This window comes from Candoia aspera, chromosome 2, assembly GCF_035149785.1.
Source record: "Candoia aspera isolate rCanAsp1 chromosome 2, rCanAsp1.hap2, whole genome shotgun sequence".
Classification (NCBI taxonomy): domain Eukaryota; kingdom Metazoa; phylum Chordata; class Lepidosauria; order Squamata; family Boidae; genus Candoia; species Candoia aspera.
This window is the reverse complement of record NC_086154.1, coordinates 234930748-234956084: the sequence shown is the minus strand read 5'-3', so window position 1 is coordinate 234956084 and position 25337 is coordinate 234930748. Positions and strand designations below refer to the sequence as shown.

The 25337-nt window shown below is 39.6% G+C and overlaps 1 protein-coding gene across 2 annotated transcripts in view; it reads left to right on the top strand.

Annotated features, from left to right (window-relative positions):
• Positions 1-13359: 13359 nt before the first annotated feature.
• AP3B1 (adaptor related protein complex 3 subunit beta 1) overlaps positions 13360-25337 on the top strand; it is a 199117-nt gene continuing 187139 nt past the window's right edge. For both annotated transcript variants that reach the window (XM_063295553.1, XM_063295554.1), the window contains exon 1: positions 13360-13599. In XM_063295553.1, coding sequence (XP_063151623.1) covers positions 13463-13599 — 137 coding nt within the window. In that variant the 5' untranslated portion in view covers positions 13360-13462. The remainder of the gene's footprint in view (positions 13600-25337) is intronic.

Here is a 25337-nt window from a genome sequence, read left to right as displayed (position 1 = left end):
TCACTCTTCAGGTTGTCTGGCTCTAGCTCACCATCAAAGCTATCCCCGATATTGTATCCTTCCTATACAGATCTTCTGTATATTCTTGCCACCTTTTCTTGATCTCTTCTTCTTCTGTTAGGTCCTTGCCATCTTTGTTTTTGACCATACCCATTTTTGCCTGGAATTTACCTCTGATGTTTCTAATTTTCTGGAAGAGGTCTCTTGTCCTTCCTATTCTATTGTCTTCTTCCACTTCCACGCATTGTTTGTTTAAAAATAATTCCTTATCTCTTCTGGCTAACCTCTGGAATTTTGCATTTAATTGGGCATATCATCCCCTATCACTGTTGCCTTTTGCTTTCCTTCTTTCTTGGGCTACTTCTAGTGTCTCAGCAGACAGCCACTTTGCCTTCTTGGTTTTCTCTTTCTTTGGGATGTATTTTGTTGCCGCCTCCTGAACAATGTTGCAAACTTCTGTCCATAGTTCTTCCGGGACCCTATCTACTAAGTCCAGTCCCTTAAATCTATTCTTCACCTCCACTCCATATTCCTTAGGAATATTAGTGAACTCATATCTAGCTGATCTGTGGGTCTTCCCTAATCTCTTTAGTCTGATCCTGAATTGTGCAATAAGAAGTTCGTGATCTGAACTACAGTCAGCTCCAGGTCTTGTTTTTACCGACTGTATAGATGTCCGCCACCTTTGGCTGCAAAGGATGTAGTCCATCTGATTTCGGTGTTGTCCATCTGGTGAAGTCCATGTATAAAGCCGTCTCTTAGGTTGTTGGAAGAGAGTGTTTGTTATGCAGAGTGAGTTGTCTTGGCAAAATTCTATCAGCCTATGTCCTGCTTCGTTTTGTTCTCCCAGGCCATGCTTACCTGTAATTCCAGGTGTCATTTGACTGCCCACCTTAGCATTCCAGTCTCCTGTGATTAAAATAACATCTCTTTTAGGTGTGTTGTCCAGTAGGTGCTGCAGATCCTCATAGAACTGCTCTACTTCAGCTTCTTCAGCATCTGTGGTTGGGGCGTATATTTGGATCACTGTGATGTTAGATGGCTTGCCCTGAATTCGAATTGAGATCATTCTATCGTTTTTTGGATTGTATCCAAGCACTGCTTTAGCCACTTTACTATTAATTATGAAGGCTACTCCATTTCTTCTGTGGTCCTCTTGTCCACAGTAGTAGATCTGATGGTCATTTGATGTGAAGTGGCCCATTCCAGTCCATTTCAGTTCACTGATGCCCAAAATGTCTATCTTTAATCTTGACATCTCCCCAATAACCACATCCAATTTGCCCTGGCTCATCGATCTTACATTCCAGGTTCCAATGGCCTGTTGATCCTTAGAACATCGGATTCGCCGTTCACCACCAGCACCGTCGGCCGCTAGCCATCCTTTTGGCTTTGAGCTAGCTGCGTCATCACGTCTGGGGCTAGTTGAACTCATCCCCTGTTCCTCCCCAGTAGCATTTTGACCATCTTCCGACCTGGGGGTCTCATCTTCCGATGGTATACCAACATATCTCTGGTTGTACTGATCCATTTAGTTTTCACGGCAAGAATACTGGGGTGGGTTGCCATTACCTTCCCGTCTTGGGTGGCCCTTCACGGTTTAGCTCATGGCATGATTGAGGTGCTCAAGCTCCAGCACCATGACAAGGTAACGATCCTTTGCTGAAGATCACATGATAGAGTACATGAAACAACAGTGTACATTGTTATTTGTAATTAATGGGTTGTTACAGAATGAACATGACTCCGGATTTTTTTTTTCTTCTTAAATGAAACTTACCCTACAAAGGCTACTTTTAGCTTCTCACTGTTCAAGAGGGATGACAGAGCTCAAAACAATATTCGAACAAGTACAGTTTAAGTGGGATTCCTTTGTTCTGATGGCAGCATGTATCTTCTAACTGTGGTTCAGATGAAGCTATCCTTTCCTACTTATTGTAACAATAAGATGCTGCTTTTTAATTTTCTCTATGTAATTAGGTCATAGAAAGCCAGTTTGGTGTAGTGGTTAAGGTGTCAGGCTAGAAGCCAGGAGACTGTGAGTTCTAGTCCCACCTTGGGCACAAAGCCAGTTGGGTGACCTTGGTCCAGTCACTCTCTCTCAGCCCTAGGAAGGAGGCAATGGCAAACCACTTCTGAAAAAGCTTGCCAAGAAAACTGCAGGGACTTGTCCAGGCAGTTGCCTGGAGTCAACACTGACTCGAAGGCACAAAAACAAAAACAACAACAACTAGGTCATATATGATGACATTTTACATTTGGGTAATGTGATCAAGAATGAATCAAGAGAGAAAGAATAAACAAAAAAAAAAACAACTTTGAGGAAATGACTAGTTATTTTGGATTCTTCAAACATGTCAACAAATCTATAGGTTATTTCCAAGATGTACACAATTGCACCCCATAAAAGATGGGCTGGCTGGTTGTTCTGCAGGTAATTTTGTTCTCTTTGTAATTGTCTGAACTTAAACAAATGGATTATAGTACTCTATTAAAGCAGCAAAATCTTGTACATAATGTTCCTCTGAATAAGAATTCTAGTAGAGACAGGTCACATTAAAATTGCACTGAATACTAAACAAGTAAATGGATCTATCTTACTGTCAAACTCTTGACTTCTGTTCCTTTTGTGTATTGCTATTTTGTGGAGTGTGTCAGACATAATGGGAAACAGATACCCCTATCCTAAGTACATTTAAGCATTAAAAGAAGGGCTTAGATGTGCCAAATTCTATTAGGAACATCCTGAGTCAAATTTCAGGATGTGATGGCAGAGGTAGCATCTTGCCATGTTACACAGAAGGTTTTTGAGGAATTGAAAACTGAGGAAATGGACAAGATTCCTTCTGAACTTAGCTTTACTATAGTACTTCATTCTTGACCCCTGACCTTCCTGGTTAGTTAAAACTACCAGGGAGGGGGAAAGGAGGTGGTTCAAGCCAATTGTCAGTGCCTCTTTGCAGGAGGGGAAATGCAAACAGCCTTCACAGGGGTGCCAGTCCACCCACTCCTCAGGAGGCCTGCCTTGGATCCATTGTAACAACTATTGCCCTACATCCAATCTCCCCTTTGTGGGGAAGGCTGTGCAGATAGTGGTGGGCAGCAATTAGAGAGAACCCTGGAAGAAGGGTGTTACCACTAATTTGTGAGTTGGTGCTTAATTTAGGATTTGTAGGAAGATACCAAAGAACAAGAACACCAAGGAAGTCACCAGGATGGCAACAAACCTTTTAGAGAAAGTTTATTAAGAAATCGTCCCTGAATATACTCACAGCACCAAGGGGATCCATTCCCAATCAGCCAGGTGAGCCCATACGGTGAGGACAGCCCTGGAATTCAACTCATAAACGGGTTGCTTTCATTGGGCAAGTTGTATAGCCCTGCAACCTCTCTTTCTCCCTCCACCCCCAGAGTTGCTTGGTTTAGGCATCAGAAAAGGAAGGTTAGATATTAATGAAGAGTAAGTGTCTAGCAGACCGTGTGCCTGCTACGCCAAAAGAGGAAAATAATTATCTGATTGGGGTTAGAGCAAAAAGTTTGTTATCTCACAACTTGCAAGAATAGATAGGAAGGGCTAGCTTAGAGTAGATAGGAGTAGATAGGAAGAGCTAACTTATCTAAGCAGCCTCTCTTCCAAATGTTAATTGAAAAATGCAGGTCAATCACAGGAGAAAGGGGATTATCTGGGAGTAAGGATTAAGGCCTGGATATAGGACTTAAACTATCCCTGGTTACCTTCAGGGATGACTTGGGAAGGTATGTGAGCATCCTCATCTTTCTGGACTTCTTGGAAGCTTATAAATACTATTGAACACAGTATCCTTCTGGCCTGCTTACAAGGACTGGAGGAGTGGTTCTGCTCCTGACAAGCCAGCAAATCTAGTTGGTAATTGCAGGCAGGAAGAGGTTTAACCCATGGGTGTTTCATTATAGTGTGTCCCAGGATTCATTCCTCTGTCCCCATCCTGTTTAACATCTATATAAGGCTTCTGGGGAGGGACGCGGTGGCGCTGCGGGTTAAACCGCTGAGCTGTCGATCGGAAGGTCGGCGGTTCGAAACCGCGCGGCGGGGTGAGCTCCCGTTGCTCGTCCCAGCTTCTGCACACCAAGCAGTTCGAAAACATGCAAATGTGAGTAGATTAATTGGTACCGCTTCGGCGGGAAGGTAACGGCGTTCCGTGAGTCATGCTGGCCACATGACCCGGAAGTGTCCTATGGACAACGCCGGCTCCAAGGCTTTGAAACGGAGATGAGCACCGCCCCCTAGAGTCGGACACGACTGGACTTTACGTCAAGGGAAACCTTTACCTTTACCTAAGGCTTCTGGGAGAAGTTGTCTGCCAGTTCGGGGTGAGGGATCATTGATATGCAGGTATATCACCATCCTGGGCCAAATATGAGAAGTGGTAGAAATCCTAAAGATTGTCAGGGTTTGGATGGGAGAAACAGGCTCAGACTCTACCCAAGCAAGTTAGAGTGGCTATTTATTCAGAAACCTTCTCATTCATTTATAAGACTTATATAGCTGCCCATATTGTAACCACAACCCAGGGCAGCTCACAACACAATAAAAACAGCAAAAAACCCCAAACAAACAATAAAAACTCATGGGGCAACATTATCCCACCCATTGACATGCCATCTTGCTGAACTCCAGCCACAACCTACCCCAATGTTTGTGGGAAGAGTCAACTCTTAAGGCCTTTCAGAAGGCAAGGAGAATGGGGGCCTGCTGGATCTCTGGGGGAAGGTTGTTCACAAAGATAAGGTGTACTTCCTAAGTCCTGCTAGATGACAACATTTATGAGAAGGGATCTGGAGTGCATTCACCCTATCTGACCTGGTAGGACAGGCAGATACCCTCAGGGAGAGGTGCTTCTGCAAGTAACCTGGTCCCGCACCATTTAGAGCTTTAAAGATGATAACCAGCACCTTGAACTGCACCTGAAAAAAACTGGAAGCCAGTGGAGTTTGCGCAGCAGCAGTGATATATGGGCAAACTGTGGGGTGTCCAAAACTGCACACACCACTGCATTCTGGATCAGCTGTAATTTCCAGAGGATCTTTAAGGGCAGTCCCATATAGAGCAGATTACAGTAATCCAACCAGGAAGTGACCACGACGTGAATGAGTGTGAGCAAGGCATCCCAGTACAGGAATGGGTGTAACTGGCACACAAGATGGATCTGTGCAAAGGAGGAGTTATGAGTCCAGGAGGACCCTGAAGTTGTGCACTAACTCTGTTGGTGGAGTGCTACCCTGGCAAGAGTCAAGGTTGATATATCACGAGTCCCAGAATAGCCACTCCATCTTGCTAGGGGCTGATTCTGGGATTATATTATTTTTGGCTCTCAACAGGGTTGCGCTCCCCTGAAGAAAGCAGGTTCATAAACGCAGGTGGGGGCTGTGACCAGGAGGGTCTTTGCCCAATTTTGCCTGGTACATCAATTGTAGCCATATCTAGAACGGGGTACTGAAGAAGGACACCCATTTATCCCCCTTATGGATTATTGTAATTTGCTTTACATAGGGCTGCTTTTGAAGAAACTTCAGCTGATGCAAAATGCTATGCATACAGGGCAATCTCATTACTGCAATGAAATACTTCTGCTGTGAGAGAGGCATTGGCTACTGGTTCGTTTCTGACTACAATTCAAAGTGCTGGTTATCACTTGTAATCTGCCCAAACTGAATGAACAGGAAATGCCTGCTGAATACCTATCAAGAAGCATGGTGGGAGGGGCTCTAAAATGGGCATTTTCTGCAGGAAGTCTCCTCCTCTGGAATAACTTGTTTATTTATTTATCATATTGATTTATATAGCTGCCCATCTTGCAGTTGCAACTCTGGTTGGCAAACATAGGATTAAAACCAACAAAAGCTACCAAATTAAAAGCAAGAAATAATAACAACACAATAATAATATAATGGCACCAAGGACAGTCTAACCCAGTCCCTACAACCACAATCATACTAAATAAAATCCAAGGCAAGGGTGGCTCCCATTCTCATTGCTTTCTAGAATTGATAAAGACCAGGTGTTCAAGAAGGCCTTTGGGACCTGAGTGGAGGAGAATTATCAGCACCAGATATATAAAGTTAATAATGATATAAAATGCAATCTAATTTTAGATTATTGTATTTTATGTATGTTATTTTTTGCACAATATATTTTTAGATTATTGCATTTTACGTAATTTTTTTTTGCACTGGCTTGTTGCTGTTGGCTTTTGTGTGCTGCTTAGTATCTTTTTTAGACTGAAACAGCTTTATAAATTTCATAACTTACTAAATAATATTTACTGTACAAACACTGAAATTCAATTTGCTACTAGCTCTAGTAGGAAATGCAAGTCAAGAAACATTAAAATTTTACTAACCTATTAGAAAGTGTTTGCAATATCCAGAAAGATTAAATATTTAATAAAAATTATCCTTTCTATAATGCTATAAAATAGAAAAAGATTTTCCCTACACATATGCCTTATCTTCACTCTGGGCAGAAAATGGGGCTATAAAATCATTGCAACATATCCCTGGTGATAATTCATATAGTAGGTCTTCCAAAGTCACGCCCTGATCTCCTTGATGCCATTGATTCACTTCATCACTTTTCTTCCCCTTTTCCCATTTCTCTCAACTTTCCAGCTACATACTTGACAAAAATTGAACTTAATTATAAGGAAACATGGAACAGAGCGGCCACCAGGAGGTAATACTACATAATTTGGCCTATTTGACTATCTAGAGAATTATCAAAGATAACCGGTTTTGCTGCTAGTATTTTTCCTTTTTTCCCTGTTCTCTCCCATGTTAGGGGCCCTTGCATCTGTAGGGAGAAACAGATTGGAATCTAATATATATAGTTTTATATGCAGAGCTGGGTTGGGAAACCACCACTTTAATCCTGAATGTTTGCTGAAACCCACCCATTACTGCCAAATGCCTTGAGTATATAAACATCATTATGAGACAGAGTTTTGAATAACAGACATTCTGATTGTAACATTTGACCTAATTTTTAAATTGTTTTTCACTCTCCATTGTGAAGACTTCTGGAGAACTCAAAAATTTGCACACTGTTTCATAACATTTGAACTGATCTTAATAAAGGTACCATCCAATTGTTGAGTCTGCATTTTTTTAAATCTAGTTTTGCAGTTCATAATCTCAACCACAAGAGGACACCAAACAAGTATGCACTAACTGGAACTAATACTACACAATACATAGTCCTCTTGATACAGTTAAAAAAAATACAGATAAAATTATGATGGTGGTGATGACGACGACGACTAAGATTTGCAGCTTGTGACTTCAGCACTGCACATACAATCTCACAAAATAAAATAATAAAGACAATACATGTAAAAGTAATCATGTAAAATCTGCTAAATCTTAGTTAAAAACAAATAGGTACAACATAGTAAGAGAGCCAGTTTGGTGTAGTGGTTAAGGCATCAGGCTAGAAACTGGGAGACCGTGAGTTCTAGTCCCGCCTTAGGCACAAAGCCAGCTGGATGACCTTGGGCCAGTCACTCTCTCTCAGCCCGAGGAAGGAGGCAATGGTAAACCACTTCTGAAAAATCTTGCCAAGAAAACCGCAGGGGCAGGAGTCAACACTGATTCGAAGGTGCGCATGCACGTGCACACACATACAACATAGTAAGACAGAACAGACAAAAGTTTCATAATAGCTTAAACAGTGCATAATCTCAGGACTAGACTGTCCTGGGAACAATACTAGAACACTGGTGCTATTACTGAATGCACAGGTGAATTAGTCTGTCATGCTACTTTCACTGGTTCAGGTTTATACATGAGTACCCCTTTTTTGAAAGATATGACCTGACATTCCAGCTGAGGAATGTCTTTGCTGGATTACACTGTACTCTTGGAGAATCATTTGGAAACTTCAGATGGTTCTCCGATTGTAAATAAGGATTCAGCACTCTTGAGTATAGCATGTCAACATTTTAAGTTTCAGTGGCCACCAGAAAGGTATGCTTTATAAGGGTTAAAGGGGGAAATTATGAAAAGCACAAATAGGCAATTGGGAAATGAAATATATTATCCTATAAAAGGGCATGCCAATTTGGCTGAAGGAGCTCCTCCTGCAAGAGTTTTTTTTAAACAGGTTCCATTATTTAATGATTAGAAATGTAAAATTAGGAAAGGAAAATAGCAAAAAAAAAAACATTTAAACAATAGGGAAACTGATGCAGTATTTCTGCTTGCACATTGATCCTAACCTGTCGGCGACTAGAGCAGCGTTTCTCAACCTCAGCCATTTAAAGATGGGTGGACTTCAACTCCCAGAATTGGCTGGCTGGTGAATTCTGAGAGTTGAAGTCCACACATCTTACAGTTGCTGAGGTTGAGAAACGCTGGACTAGAACAATGCCAGCCTGTCAGAGAGTGGGAACGGGACAGTTCTTCTGCTACCTGAAGCATTTCTTTTTGTTACAGGCAAATAAAGTAACATGTGCTTATATTTTTAATATACAGTGGTCTTAGCCTAGTAAATTAATATACCCTAACCCTTCAGTTCCTTAACCGTTTTAGTCACTACTTCCATTCTCTCACAATTGCTAAATATACTTTGTTATATTAGCTCCTTCTTAGACAGCTTTGCTATACTTTTGCTTTCTGCTCCTAGCCTAGAGAGGATGAAGGGAAAAAGGGGAAAATAATCCTTTTTCCTGAGCCTCTTGGAAAGCCAGTGACTCAGTCTTGCTTCTTTAAACTGTTATTTCTGATCTGTCTTATTCAAGGTAGCGCCAATCTTTTCACCAGCCAGCCACTCTGCAGATCTCCCTTTCTGATTCTGCTTGTTCCTGCTGGGTCCTCAGTACACGTCCCTCCTTCATCCAGGAATCCACTCTCCAACTGCCTCCAGCTGTGTTGCCAGGTTTTCTCTGGTGGCTATTCAGTTGCTCTGCTCCTTGGTACATGTGCAGCACCTCCAGGCCATAAACAAGCACACAGCATAAACACAGCTACTCTCTGCCTGACAAATCTGCCAGACACATTTATCCAAGAGCCTTCTTGATGTCTATGTGATGTGCAGTTGCAAACAGAGAGATGCTAACCTTGAGACAACTACAGCACAGTCCCAATCATGGCAGCTGGTCCTACCATAGAACCACCACCTTATTTTTCAGTCACCTCCAGAAAAAGGTATTGAGCTCATCCCAGAGGAAAAGTGGGCTTTTTTTGCTCTCTATTGAGGACTGGTTTGGGATGATGAAATTTACAATCATGCACATACAAGGTGATCACTGGGAAAGGGGAAGGCTACATCCTTATCCCTCTCCTAAGCATCCTGTACCCTTTCTAATTTAGCGGCAAGGAAAAAAAAAGCAAAAAACTTATATCTCTTCCTTTCAGTGATCTTGCTTTAACTTGCTGGATTCTGATTGCTAATGGTTGCAGAAAAACTGATCTTATGCCAGGAAAGGGGAAGTCTCATCCCTTGATACACATTAACTATGCATTCAGATTTGAGCAGTTATTAACGAATCAGACACATACTCTGCTGAAGCTGCTCTAGAATTACTTGAACAATTTTTCTAAAAAAAACATGATTGCTGCTGCTTGTGGCTAAAAAGATACCTGGCTGTTGATCGTCTGGAAGATGTTTCCTTTTGCTGTATTTGTACACCAAGTCTTTGAAAAATAAAAGGAGATACAATTGAGTGCAATAGCCTTTTCCACACTCATTTCCTCATGGAAAATACCACATGGGGGAGTGAATTGTCCATATTAGGCATTCACTCAGTTGGTTGAGCGAGTCTGGAGTCTTCACTTGATTGCCATTTTCACGTCCCTGGAAAAATCCAACATGAAACAAATGAAAGTAGTGACCTCTTATCAAGGAGGTAGGGGCCACACAGTGAAAGCCTTCTGAAGAATCTGCATGTATCTTGCAACCGCACAGCAGAATGAATTATTTTTGGGAGATGTATTTATTAATTCCATTTAAATGACTGCCCAACTTGCAATAGTGATTCTGGGTGGCTAGCATTGATTTAAAAAATACAAAATAAACAATAATATAAAAAGCACATAATAGCAACCAAGGACAACACCAATCAACCATAAATTAACACTCATGAGCTCGACTAATCTGACTGCCATGCTGAGGAAAATATCTGGGTTTTTAAAGCTTTCCAAAAAGCCAGCAGGGTTGTGGCCAATGTAATCTTGGGGGATATGGTATACCAAAATGTAGGTGCTGTGGACAGAAAAGGCCCACTTCCTGGATCCTGCCAGGTGACACTCTTGAATAGACAGGGCCCAGAGCATGCCCTTCCTGTTGGACCTAATGGGACAGATTGGGGCTTAGCTCACCATGTACAGAGGGGGACAAGAGTTGGGTTCTGCCTACATGCCCTAAATAGTGATCTGCTCCTAGAGAAAAGGAAATATCTCTTTACTTTTACTTTAGTATACACACTCTGACAAGGTCAGCTCGGGACAATGTGGAGGGAAAAGAATAGACTTGGTTCACACAAAATGCTAAGCTATAATGTAGTTTGGTTTCAGCCAAGAATAATGTATGCATATTCATCCTTTGTGATTATGGTTAGCAGCTCAAGTTGTTATGTGAACTCTGTCGATTTGTTAACAATGATTAAACAAACTTAGTTTAGCACAATGTCTTAATTCAGTCATAAAATGAATGAGAAATGAGAGCCATTCAATCATAGCATCCAAAATTCAGAAGGAGTCTGGTACCACCTTTTTAAGCTAACGAATTTTTTAAAAAGGTATAACCTTCTGTGAGCTACAACACACTTCGTCAGTTGCATAGAGTGGCTAAACTATAGGATTTGAATTGAGATGAGGCAGGGGGAGGAAAGAGAGGGGAAGACAGGGTGGTTATGCAGATGCAGGTTACATGTGAGGCAGATTACAAGTATTTTATCAATTAACAATTGTAATCCATTAAAATCCATTGTGTTTGTTGAGATCTCAGTCTGAAACCTTTTGATGTATGTGAATTCAACAGTCTCTTGCTGGATTGAGCTGTTAAGGTTTGTTTTCCAATTATGGCATGTTCCTATGTGCACCGACTGCTGTAATAGCACGTGGACTGTATGTGCCTGGGCTGTAAGACTCTAAGAACCATGTTGGATTATGCCAAGGCTTATTTTAGTCTAGCATTTTCTTCCTTGAAATGGCCACCTGGGCTGCTTGCATATCATGCTGTCTCCATGACCAATAGGTTTTGATAGATCTGTCCTCCATGAATTTATCCAATCCCTTTTCAGTGATGTATATGGAGGGGTGGGGGAGGGGAGCAGCACAGTGAAAGCAGCAAACTCCTGAGGGCACCCATTCCCCTTTTACAGCCATCCAAGTAAGTGGCTATCACTGTGTCTATCAAAAATGAATTTATAAGTTAATGCTGCTCTCTGTGAAAAATTGCTTTGTCTGTGCTAAATCTTCTTCCAATCAACTTCATTGCATGAATCCTGGTCCTAGAGTTCTGAGAGATTGAATTTTTTTTTCTGAACACTTTTTTCATGCTATATATCATTCTATACAATTCAATCATGTTGTCCATCAGCTACCATTTTTCCAAACTAAAGAATTCCAAACATTCTAGTCGTTTCTCATAGAAATATGTTTGAGTCCCCTGATAATTTTAGCTTTCTTCTTTTGCACTTTTTCAGCTCTATTGCATCCTTTTTTCGAATGGCAACCAAAATAGTATACTATTCCAGATGTGGACTTGCCGCAGATTATAAGGACTACTATTCCTAATTATCCCTAGCACAGAATTTGCTTTCTTCACAGCTGCTACACACTGAGTCTGTATTTTCACTGAGCTATCCTCTAAAACCCCAAAATCTTGTCCAGCAAAGTTAGGGTTTTATGACCCAGCATACATCACTTTTACATACTTAAACTGAACTGCCTTTGTACATCATTTGATCTTTGGTTGACCATTCATCCAGTTTAAAGAAGACCTTCTGAAGCTCTTTACAATCACTTTTGACTTTTACCATCCTGAATAGTTTGATGGCATTGGCAAAGTTGGCCAGTCTCTTCTGACACCTAAGTCAAGATAATTTATGAACAAGTTAAAAAACACTGTCCCAGTGCAGGTCCTTTAGGAATTTCATTTCTTATTTCTCTCCTTTGAGAGATATTCCTTTATTCCTTTCTTTGCTTTCTGTTTTTGAAGTAATTGGGGATCCACAAAAGGCCAGGTGCTCTTATTCCATGATCAATAAGTTTACTCAAGAACCTTTGATGAGGAACTTTAACAAAGGCTTTTTGAAAATTCAGGTATACAGCATGTTCAGGTATACATCTCTATTTACATGCCTACTGATGTTATTAAAAATACTTGAGGAGATCAGTGAAGATTTATCTTTGCAGAATCTGTGCTGATACTCCTTCATCAAAACTTGTTCCTCTATGAGTATTTTTCGTTGATTTGCATTTCAGCCAATTTGCCTTGAGCAAGCTATAATTTCCCAGACCTTCCCAAGGTCCTTCTTTAAAAATGGTGTCACTTTGGTTGCCTTCCGGTCTCTGGCCGCAAGCCTTAGTTAAATGACAAGTTACATATTTTTGTTGGGAGGTCAGGAATTTCACATTTGAATTAGACTCTTAGGTGGCTATTATCAGGATCCCATCTTAGTGTTGAGACTAATTTTACTCCTCTATTGCTAAAGTTGTATTTGCAGAACACACTCAGATCATGGTTACAAAATGAACCAATTGGCACAACATAGTGAATTGTAAACTAACCACATGGGCTGAGTTGGCACAACACAACAGGCTAAAATGTAGTTGGCCAGTTCGTTTCACCTCACTGTGCAAGCGTGCTTAACTGTCACGCACTCATTTAAGTTTTTCTCCCCAATTTTTTTTTCATATAACCGTATTGCAGTTTAACAGGGGGCGGGGGGCTATCATTTGCAATCTTTTTTCATTCCCTCCCCCATCTTTTAAAGTGCGAAAGACCTAAAAGCAGCATTACAGCGCTTTAGGAAGGAGCGCCAACTAGGTCCTTCTAAGTGTGACCGAATTGTGAAGGTCGGAATCGGAAGGACGGATATTCATACATGCATAGCAGCCTCCAAGACTAGCATTCTTTATTTTTGCATACGTGGCAAGGAAGCATCTGTGAGCGAGCAAGCATCTTGTAACGAGGACGCCTCTGGGAGGGACATTTCCTCGTGACGGGGGCGTGGCTTCCAGGAGGGAACCGGGCCGGGAGCAGCTTTGCGTTCCCTTGACAACGATGGCGCCGGGCGACTCTCCAGAAAAAGTCTGTTGGGCCCCTGGTCCCCGCCCCTCTCGGCGATCATGTGACACGGCTTCGAGTGCTACTTGCCGACGTCTTCCGGGAAGAGCCGGATTGCGAGGGAACGGCAGGAGGGCGGACTAGCCGGGTTCAGGTGGGCGAGTCAGCCCGTAGCGGCGGTAACGGTACCGTGAGATGATGTTGACCAACAACGTCGGTTACAACGAGCAGGCCGGGGATGCTCAGCCTGAGGTGGGCCAAGAGGCGGTGCCCACCACAGCCTCCACCGCTTATCCGGCGGCCTTCGGGCTCTTCAGTAGCGACGCCAAGAAGTAAGTAAAGGGCGGCCGCAGGGGCGACGGTGGGAAGAAGCCCTCGGAGCGGTCGGAGACTGGGCGGGCTGTTCCTCGTCGCTACCTTCTCCGCAGGTGGCGATGGGAAGTGCAGGCGTCGCGTTCTCCGAGAAGTGCAGGAGCGGAATTAGCGCTGCTCCCTCTTCCTTCTTGGCCACTTAAAGCTGCGGATACGCTTTCTGCAATAAAGTACGCGCTTCCAGATTATCCAAAAGCAGGATCTCTGTGACTTCCAATTAATAGGTCACCAAGGAGTGAAGTGCTAGACGTTCTGTGATCCTTCACTTGAATGTTGTTTTGTACTTCATTGACTCAACACCTCTACTGGTGATTTTTGCTTGCCTTCAATTTTTCAGCAGGGGGAAAGGTTGATTATGAATGTTCTTGCTCTTCTAACGCGGAGATACATTTTTGAACAAATACTGGTCGATGGTCCATACGATGATCCTTAACTGAATGGTCTCCCCTGTGCTTCTTGATTTGTCGGCTACGTTTAAAGTACGTTTAAAAAAAAAGTTCAAGGAAAGGCAGACTCAACTGTAGTTGCTAAGGTCACTTTTCAGTGACTTGATAGTCATAAAGTTAATAAGACTTTCTTTAAAAAATGCATGTGCTTGGAGATGTTGAAAGATTTAAAATCAGAAGAATGAAGTTAAATTTGGGTAGTGATGGTGGGAGCATACATAGGATTATTTCCTAATTGTTTTCTCTAGTTGGTGTAGGCTGCTGTGAAAGGACTTGACAGCCCCTGGTTAATTTTTTATTACTGTTCCTCCTGTCTGACATATGCTAATATCTGTTATTTTTAGCATTTCAGTTTTGGCAGTGGGACTTACAGTGTGCTCATTTTCCCTGTTCTGATTTATTGAAAAGGGTGAAATTCTGTTCTTAAAAATTATCATCACATGAAGATTATTTCATTGTATTCTCTCTGTAATATATAGTTCCTATCCTCTGTTCTGAAGATTACAGTTTCATAAAATCTGATACTCTGGTACTTGTACTCTTAACTTTTCAGACTTGCCTGTATGTTTGATGTTTAATCATTTCTCAATGGTCTCCTAAGTAATCCTAAGATTTATTCTGTTGTGCTGGTTACTTTATAAATTTAATATTGCTTACAGGCACATGTTTGGGTAATCTGTAATCTCAATTTATTGAATAATTAATGGAATAATTTTTAACCATTCAAAATTTTTAGTTGAGACAGTGAACTTAACAATAATTTAGTTTTAGTTCATAAACAGTTTCTTCTGATAGACCGTATAACTGATTTTTTTCATAAATAATTTTAAATATAGTAGAAGGGAGTGTACTTCATAGCCTTCTCTATAAAAGGTCTAGAAGTGAAAGTTAAGTGTTAGGCCAAGACTGTTGGTTTTTTAGGACCAACTCAGTGGCTTCCAGTTTGAGCCTATGCACGATTCTCAGGATTAAATAAATACAAAATATCCTTTGGTATAGAAAGGTGTTTACCAGTATGCACAGGTTAAATATTGAGAATCACTAACTTTTTATGTCTAACATGCTTTGTTTAACATGCTATTCTTTGCCAGAATTTATTTTATACTAATATTGAAATATCTTCTTTAATAATGTATTATGTCAGTTTATAGAGATAATTATACATACACACATGCACACACTGTGTGTGTGTATATATATATCTGTATCTCTCTGTAAAATAAACTTACAAATAATATATTCTGTACTTGTTCATCCTCTATATTCCTGTTCTAGCCAAAGCACAGGCATGATGTGGTATAGCTTAGAGGCATGGATATTATACACTTCATTTTCTATGAATATGAAGAGGACTACTTATATGATTTTATATCGATTTTTTGTTCCTCAGACAAAAGTTGGTTAGTTACTTTGGCAGAAATAGGAGGCATAGGACCAGACTCTTCATCATGGTACACATATGGTTTGGTCTGCTTGTTAATGGTTTTTTGTTTATTGTTTGCTTTACTTTAAATTGCAGCCACGGGAGATTGATTTGGAACTGCCATGAAAATGATTTTAACCATTTCCTTCCACTCCATATCTTGATGAAGTTCACGTCTTCACAAGCAGCTGCTTTTGTCAGTAGAACAGCTGCCATGCAATACCAAACTATAGATCTGATTTTACGTTTAGTTTGACAGTTTAAATGTTTTTTTTTTACTTTCCTTGGTAAGCTGATAATATGAGAAGAATTATGAACAAATAGATGGCTCGGTGAATGAAGTAGAGTTGGAAGATTATAGGCTACAAGTGCCAAAATGACATTTTTGATTGGCAAATCTTTCAGGAAGCATTTCCATGCAAAGTTAGAATTTATTCAACATATAATTCATATTGACAGTCTTATTTAAGTTGCTTTTAACTATCAAATAGGACTTTATAGCATTCTTTAAATTGTGTTAAATCTTATTTCCCTTAGTATCAAGCATAATTTATTATTGCAATTTGGCATGTTCTAGAAAGTGCAGTTACATAGAAGCATTTGCTTCTGAAGTTTTTGAGTTTGTATAGACAGTGTGAACACTTATAAGCATGTCAGTGACTTTTACATTATAATGAAATCCAAATGTTTATGCTAATGCATAGTTTTGCTGATTGAGACATATGCATTAGAAGATTGGGATAGAAATTATTACATAAATAAAATCATTTTGAATTGCTGAATATTCAGTCTCACATTATTTGATTATTTATCAGTAGTGCAAGTTGATGAAGGATATTGAGATTATTATCAACAACTTTTGTGTTGCCAAAAGCTGAAGTAGAAAGATGAGAGTTCAGTTCTAAAAGAAAATGAATAGGCTGCTACAGGTATAAAATTACCCTCATCTCCAATTTTACTTTCTTTGTAGCCTTACGGCAAGTCATCAGATTTCAAAAAATTCCCAGCAACTTTTGTAAATCCCCTGCATGCATGTAGAAACACTCCTTCACTGCGATTTTCATAGGCCTTGCATCTTTCGGCACTACTCTAATTCTTTTTTATTGTTTGGTAGTCAGTATACAGTGAAGTTGATATTGATTGTTACGTGATGGTTTCGTGTCTTTTGTTCATTATTAATTAGACTTTCCTTATGAGTGTAACTGAGTTTAAGAAAATGATACATTATTTTCAGATGGTATACCTTACATTTAATTTATTTATATAGCCATTTGTAATAGATGTTGCAAGATTATAATGCATTCATCTGTATACCTTCTATCATTTGGTTTTCTTAAAAAGCAGTATTATATGTGGTTCTCTGGTGTCTTTAAAAGAAACCAGATTTTGCTGAAGGGCTCACCTCTCAAAGTTTTCCAGATGAAGGTTAAAATCATGTAGCATCAAAATTTGGCTACTTCACTATGTGAGTTTTTTGGTTGGATCTTATTTGATTGCACATTTTTCATAGCTTTTTGATAAATAGAATTAATTTGACACAGTATGAGACCTATAGTATTTTCAAACTCATTGCCTATTCTAGCTTGCTTCTCTCGCTGTAAAAGTAAAATTATTTAGTTTTGTTCAATTGGCGTTCAGCTGAATATTGTTTGGATCAATTTTAGGTTCTTCACACGGCATAATGATAGGTCAGTCAAAAACTGTTTAATACTGTAGTAGTATTCTAAAATTTGATTCTTATTTTGGATAATTGGAACATTAATTCTGGATTTGACTTCCCAGAGGAGTCAAGTCTATTGAGCAACCTTTGATGGTACTATTAATCTATGGAGTTGTGTTTGTTGCATTGCAGTGTTCTGTAGCTAACACAAAATTCAGACTATATGTACATGAAGTCAAATCTAGAAATTCCAGAAATATGTTAAAAAATGACAGATTGAAGTCATTTTTCACTTGTAGTTGTGTTGGTAATTTGGAATTTCTGGTAATATTTGAACTGAAAGAAAATTTTATGCAGGTTAGGGTGACAGCCTGGGAAATTTTAAAATTTGACTAGAATTTTTTTGTTTTGATTATATTTCTCACATACTTGCTAAAGATGATCATCTGAAAAATAATAAACTTGTCTAATATGCTAATTACCCAAAAGAAAGTTATTTTTTCCAATAATATGAATTGAGGTGGGATCTTCTTACATCAACAGAGAATATGATCATAGAAGCAGTTGTTGTTGAAAGTGTGGAGGTTGAGAGAAGAGGGGTCTCTTTCCTATAAGGAATAAAAGTAAATGGCTGCAAGGAGGCAGGAGAGGAAGAGGAGCAACCATTGTTGCATTACTGAATTCGAGGCAATGGCGAGGGTTCTTAAAAATCAGGATGTTCAGTTACTTTTGCAGACAGAGGAGGCTTTCTAGTGCAGGCACTAAATCTCTACAAATGAAAGACAGCAGGAGAGGGTCAGATATAGCATGCTCATTCCTAGTCCCCTTTGAATGCAAGTAGATTGTTGCTGGATCTCATAACAGATGAACAGGACTAGAATTCCTGAACGTATTTACCTGGGATTAAGAGTCACTGAACTCAGTGCAGCTAACTACACTGAGTTAGAACTACACTCTACACTTACACTAGAGTAAGTGTGCATAGGTTTATTTTTCTCTGCCTAGTTACAAACTCTTGCTGAGCTTTCAGCAGTCTGTTTCCCCTTTTGTCTTCTCATATCCCATCTTCATTCTAGTTTTTCTTTCATCCCTCATTTCCGCTGGAAGAAGGGAGCATGTGAGTGTGAGTGTGTGTGTGTTTGTGAGAAAATGGTTTCTGTGCATGAATGCAGGCAGGGAATCAATTTTACAGATTGATGCCTTATTTTACAGACAATTAATTTTAATCAGTTTTTCAGTTAGTAAATTAATGTTGTGGCTTGGCCAAGCCCTTTTATGGAATGTTGCTCTGGCCAGTGTGTATACACACACACACGCATTCATATATGCATAAACATATACAAATGTGCCCTACTCATGCATTTGGTGAAAAAATCTCCAGGGCTGGTTTCTGCTGAATTTGGTGATTTAAGTGGAGACAGTGAAGAAGTTGGCAATGCACAAAATTTCAGTTTGCTTATAATTTTTCTGCTTTGTAAAATTGTTTTTGGAGGATTTGTGTAGAATTCAGGGTCATCTTCCTTTTGCATAAATAATGGTGTTTCTGAATTTCCTTCCACCAAGCTCATATCCTGGTGATTTCATGGATAGGCTCATGTAGTTTTCTTGGCAACAGTACAGAAATGGTTTGCCATTGCTTCCTTTTTCTGGGATATTCTTCCAATTTCTTAATCTATCCTAGAGCTCTAAAGTTTCCTGCTAATCTAAGACAGTTTGGTCTAGTGGTTAAGGCAACAGGCTAGAAACCAGTAGGCTGTGAGTTCTAGTCCCGCCTTAAGCATGAAAGCTGGCTGGGTGACCTTGGGCCAGTCACTTTCTCTCAGCCCAACTCACAGTGTTGTTGTTGTGGGGAAAATAGGAGGAGGAAGGAGCATTAGGTATGTTCACCGCCTTGAGTTATTTATAAAAATAATAAAGGTGGGATAGAAAATTAATTAATTAATTAATCTTCCATTGTGGTGTTAATCCATACTCCACTTCCGAGCCTAGATAAGGGAAGCCAAGTGCTGCCATCTGCTGAGATGTTAGATAAATGTAGCATTGGATTGGTGACTGACATCCATTTATTACTAATGAATTTGTGAGAGGGAATTTTTCCTTGGAGAAATTAAACATCTATTTGGGGAAATTTTTGTGGGAAGTTTTCTACCTCACGTGACTGCATATTTAATCCATAGAACTCATTAGTTTTAAAAAAAAACTCTTAGTACTTGGACATTGCAATGCATGTTTAAAAGAAGAGTTGACAGTTTGATGTAGTGGTTAAGGTGCTGGCCAAGAAAGCAGGAGACTGTGAGTTCCAGGCCTCCCTTAGGCATGAAAGTCAGCTGGGTGACTTTGGGACAGTCCCTCTCTCTCAGCCCAACCCACCTCACAGTGATGCTGTCGTGGGGAAAATAGGAGGCAGGAGTATTTGCTGCCTTGAGTTATGCACACCCTCCCTTCTTCCAGCAGAAATGGGGGATAAAAATAGGCTAGAGTTTTTGACATTTTAGTGCTTCAGAGCCCTCTCTTGTACCAGGAAATAGAAAATTGATTGTGAATGAGATCACCCTGTGTCAGGTTTTAGGTGAAGAAACAAATGCTGAGCCCGGAATAAGCTCTAGTCTTTATTGCTTCTCACGTACACAGTGAATCTTGCCAAACTGATCTAACTAACAGGTTCTAAGGGATAAATTCCAGAAGTCTCTAAGGCTGATCCTGCCTGACTCTCAGGGCTGTGTGCCCAAGGTTCCCCCCACTGTGAATGCGCTTCTTCCCCTGGAAGGCACCTCCTCCCTCCTCGCCTGCAACCTCTATAACATCACCTTCCCCCTCAGAGACAAATCCCATCACACCCTGGGATGGCAACATCCTACTTTCCAAGCTTCTGTTTTGTTGAGATGAAGACATTCTATTTTGATCAGAGTTTAAAGTAAACAGTTCACTTAGATTCATGTTAGATTTGCTTCTAACGAATCTTTCAATTGGCAGAATCTACCCAGCCATATCAAGATCACAAGGATTAGTAAGTAATAGGGCTTGTTCATTCGGCAGAATTATATAACAAGGGTATTGCAGAATTACATGCTGAGAAAGTAAAGGTTCAGATGTCTTGCTATAATGGAAAGTTGCTTCAGCAGCTTTGGTAGTTCCCTAAATCAAAGGGTAATTTGGTCACCTAGATAAACAACAAACCATGAGCTTTATGAAAGATTGTGATAACTTTAAAATAGCCCAAAGTAATCCTTTGCCTAAAGTTGATTTGACTAGAAAATCTGTGGGAATATAGGTGCATAGTTTTGATGTTTTTAAAAATAATTTATAACCTGATTTTATATGCAGGATTGCATGCTCTTCTATACAGGTAGTCCTTGAGTTATGATCATTCATTCAGTGACTGCTCAAAGTTGCAACGGTGCTGAATGAAGGGACTTACGACTGGTCCTCAAAGTTCTGGCCATTGCAGCACCCACGTAGTCATGCAAACAAAATTTGAGCTCTTGGCAACCAGCTTGCACTTACAACCAGTTGCAGTCACGTGATTGCCATTTGCGACCTTCCCTGCTGGCTTCCCACAAATAAGGTCAACTGGGAAGCCAGCAGGGAAGGTCACAAATTGCTCAGGTAAGTCTCCCCCACTCCCAGCCTTTCTTCACTTGCTCACACGTACCACACCCTCCTTCCCCTTTGCTTGCATGCACCATGTGCCCTCTTTCTTTGGCCTCCCTGTGCTTGGACACACCCCACCCACTCTTTCCCCAGCCTTCTTGAGTTTGCGCTGCACCGCCGCACCCCTGTCCCCCAACTCATGCATGGCCTGGCCTGCGCTGGCCCAACCTGTGGCACCCCTGCACTCTTTACTTAAGACTCCCTCTGCTTCCCACTTAATGACCCATGCATCTGGGGTTACAACAATAACCGGGCTGCCTGGATTGCCATTGCTAAGTGATGCAGTCACATTATGTCATGCTTTATGACCGCATCGCTTAGCAAAGCAATTCCGGTCCCAATTATTTGTAACTTGAGGACTACCTTTATGATAGATTCTGATAATTGTAAATAAAAGAGAAGAGATTATTAGAGCTGTTGCTAAATCCAGCAGATGGCCATCTTGATTAAGCTCTCTGAGTTAATACAGTTTGCAGGTCTGCATTCTGTAAAGCTTTTTTTATTTCTTATTTTCAGAAATGATTTTTTTCTTATTTTTGCTCATGTTTATAATTGCCCGTCCATCCACAGGACACTAGTGGCAATATATAATATTCATACAAAAGCATCATTGAAAGAAATACAACTGGAGGCATTTATAATAAAACTTGAAGACAATATGAAAAATTCTTAAAAGTTTGATATTCCCAATACAGCATAATACAGATGAAGCTAGATTCCCTCTATGAAGTAAGCGTCATAATAGGGCCTTTTTAAAAGCTGCAACCATTAATCTAACCAGTCTGGAAATGGTAGGACCTCTGATAATCATTCAAATTAGAAGAAAGTTCATATGGGAGAAGGTAATCTTTGCAGTGAGAACTACTAAGTATGACAAGAATTGGAAACTCTTGCAATTCATCCAAGATTATGAGCTGTTTTCAACAACTAGAGAATAGTCTTGACGCTGCGTTCTGCAGTAGCTGTATTTTATGTAGTTTTGACGTGCCACCCCATATAGAGTGCATTACGCTTATCGATTCAGTAAATTAAACTGTTAATGTAGTATTTAGTCAAATGTCAAAGTTTGGAGACAGGTAAAGGTAAAAGGTAAAGTTTCCTTTGAGTTGAACTGACTCTTGGTGACTTCATGGACATGTCTATGCTGTTATTTTGGTATGAAAGAGAAGTGGTTTGTCACTGCCTTTTTCTGCTACATTTTTGCTTTCCCAGTTTAAACTGTCGCTGTGGTACTTCCTAATGATCTCCCATCCAAGTATTAACTAGAACTGACCTTGTTTAGCTTCTTGAGATAGCCAGTGCCAGTGCTTACTTAAATATACAAAAGTTTCAGTGAATGACAGAATATTAGAATTTCCCCCTATGCATCTTTAGAATAGGTTCTTCCTAAGCACAGTATATTTGCAAGTTTGTGGGGGTATTTCTAGCTGGGAAATGTAGCTGGTAGTGAACTTTCTTTGGTTTAACAAAGGACTTTTTCATGGAAAATTGATTGAATAGGTTGATTTTATATAATGTTAGTTCTTGACTTTTCTGTGTAGAAGAGTGTTGCAAATTAAGGTAGAACCTTAGCTGATTGTACAAAGGGTTTGTATAATGTTGGAATAATTTAATGTTGAATCAGCACGTTCTGTTCAAAAGGCTTGGAAAGATTGGAAGTGAATGGGTAAATTTCTTTCAGAGAACCCCAGCCTTAATATTTAAATTTCATGCATATATTGCTTCATTGGCATGGCTATACTCTAGGCCCATCTGTTAGAGTGGCACTGTGCCTGCTGCTATAGAGTTATGCCAGTTTCATTAAGTATTTGAGCCAGGAAAGATGGTTTGGATGAAGTATTCTATAAAATAAGTCCAAAATGAGTTTTGAGCTATTAAAACCACATAGTGTTATCTGATGCTCAGTCTGTGACATAGTGACAACAACAACAACAACAACAACAATAATAATAATATGAAGCAGCAGCAGCATAAAACCAATAGAAAATTCTTGGTTGTGATCTGACAGGTGGCATGAGAACAAAGTGCAGTATGTGGTTTAAACAAGCTTGTAGTAGAACGAAATAGAACAAAGCCTAGTGCAAGAGTATGGGACCTGTGGTAGTCTAAATGATGTTGAATTCCCAGTTTCTATTACTTTTACTCAAAATGACAAATGTCAGAGACAATTAAGGTTGTTGTCAAATGTCTGGAATGCTGCAAGTTACATATTTTTGGCTTATTATATAAGAATTGAGATAACTTGGATTACCTCCATTGTTCTTTTAGTATTCAGTGTAACATTTACATAGATTTTACATGTGAAAGGTAAAAGATCCCCTGTGCAAGCACCGAGTCATCTGACCCTTTGGGAGGATGCCACTTTCGCAACGTTTTCTTGACAGATTATAGCGGGGTGGTTTGCCATTGCCTTCCCCAGTCGTCACCTTCCTCAGCAGGCTGGGTACTCATTTTACCGACCTCGGAAGGATGGAAGGCTGAGTCGACCGGAGAATCAGCTTTCGCTGGGATCGAACTTGGGTTGTGGGGAGTTTCAGTTGCAATACTGCTGCCTACCACTCTGCGCCACACTCAAACTCAGCCTACACCTTATGAAAAATCTGGTGATGAAGCATCTAAAGTTGGCTTTGTATATGCCCCTGTGTAAACACAGCAATGAATAAAAGCCTTGGCACAGAGCTAGCACAGAATAGCTGGGATGTAGCAGACAAATTTGTCTTGACTCCTCCATTATTTGTAATTTTAATAGTAAAAATGTAAGAGCATATGACAAGCCCTGCTGAACTGGGCCAGGGCCCATTTTAGGCCAGGATCATATCTCCCAGATTATCCTACCAGATATCTCTGGTGCTCACAAGATGGAGACAACTGTTTCTGCAACTGATGTTTTTGAGGTGTATTTCCCCTGACCTGGAAGCACACTGTGGTTCAAGACTAATAGTGCTGGATAGACCTGTCTTTTATGAATTAATCCAGTTCCCTTTTATGCCATCTGAGTTTTATGGTAGTGAATTCTACAAATTAATTATGTGTTTGTGTGGAGAAGTGCTTTTTTTTTTTTTGGGTTTGTTCTCAATTTTCTTCCAGTCAGCTTCATTGAGCAAACCCTGGTCCTAATGTTTTGAGATGTAAAGAAAAACACTGTCCACTTTTTATCCTATGTATGATTTTGTACACTTTCTCTGAATTGCCTTTTTTTCCAAGCCTTTAGCCTTTAAGTCTCAAATGTTATTGCTTTTCTCATTGGGGGCATGTTTGAGCTCCCTTATTTTGTTTGCTTTCTTCTGCAGTTTTTCCAATTCAGTTATATCTTTTTAAAATGTGAGCAGAACTGTACATGATATTCCAGATGCTAATGTACCATAGATTTGTATAGTTACAGAGCTATATCTATATTCTGTTTAGTGATTCTTGATAATAAGTGAGGTACCAATAAAATGCTTACTAGCCTATTAACACATGTAAGCAGTATTAAATAAATGGATAGAAATAATTTTTAATAGATTGCTTTTCTTGAGACTTGTCATCCAGGATAAGCTCTCCCTCCGTTTCTGTTAGGTTTTAAAAACCAGTTTTTCTAGATTAGATAAAATATTTGCAGAGCTATACATTTGCTATTAGAATGAGAAATGGGCAGCTTGGCATTAACAACTTTGTGGCAATGAACAATTTGTATAGCTCTATTATGGAGAGGAACATCTAGCATAGCCTTATTATATTTATTCCAAAAGTTAAACCTTTACAAATTCTTAGTGAAATATTTGTTAACTGTTAATTAATTTCATTCATTTATTTAAAACTTTTCTACATTTTTAAATATACATAGCTTTATTTTTATAGTCTTTTAAATAATCTTTACTGTTTAGAACTGCAATAAAGATATTTGCTTGACATAACTTGGACATTTGAAAATTAAGGTATTAATATCTAGATGTTTATGTTAGCTCTTAGAAGATTCTTTTGGATTGTACCCAGGATTGCAACAGGAGATATCATTGTGCTTCAAAATCAGGTACTTCATCTCTTATACCCAGAATTATACCCAGAAATGGATGGAAAATAGGGAAATTCTGCCATCTGGAAACTCGTCTGAATTCCAAAATTTTTGTTGACAATATGGAGGTACAGTTTTAAGCACACCTCCAAAATGATCTCTAAATAGACTGGAAAGAGTTTTTTCAACTAACTTTTCTAAAAAAGATCTATACAAACTTTGGAGCTATTTCTACTTTTCAAGCACTAATGGTCATAAGAAAAATAACATAAAGTAGGTTTATATATTAACATGCTTTTCTAATCTAATGCCATTGGTTACTTGATATTAACTCTCAGTCTCTTGACTGACTGACTGACTACTACTAATAATATATTATAGTAATGCTTCCTCTGAATGGCATAGTAATACTTCAACTGTATCATATCACTTTAACTGGTGGGAATTTTATACTGAACTTTGCAGTTCTCCATACAACAAGCTGATCCACGTGGTGGTAGAGAATCTTCTGTGCAGAAAATAAT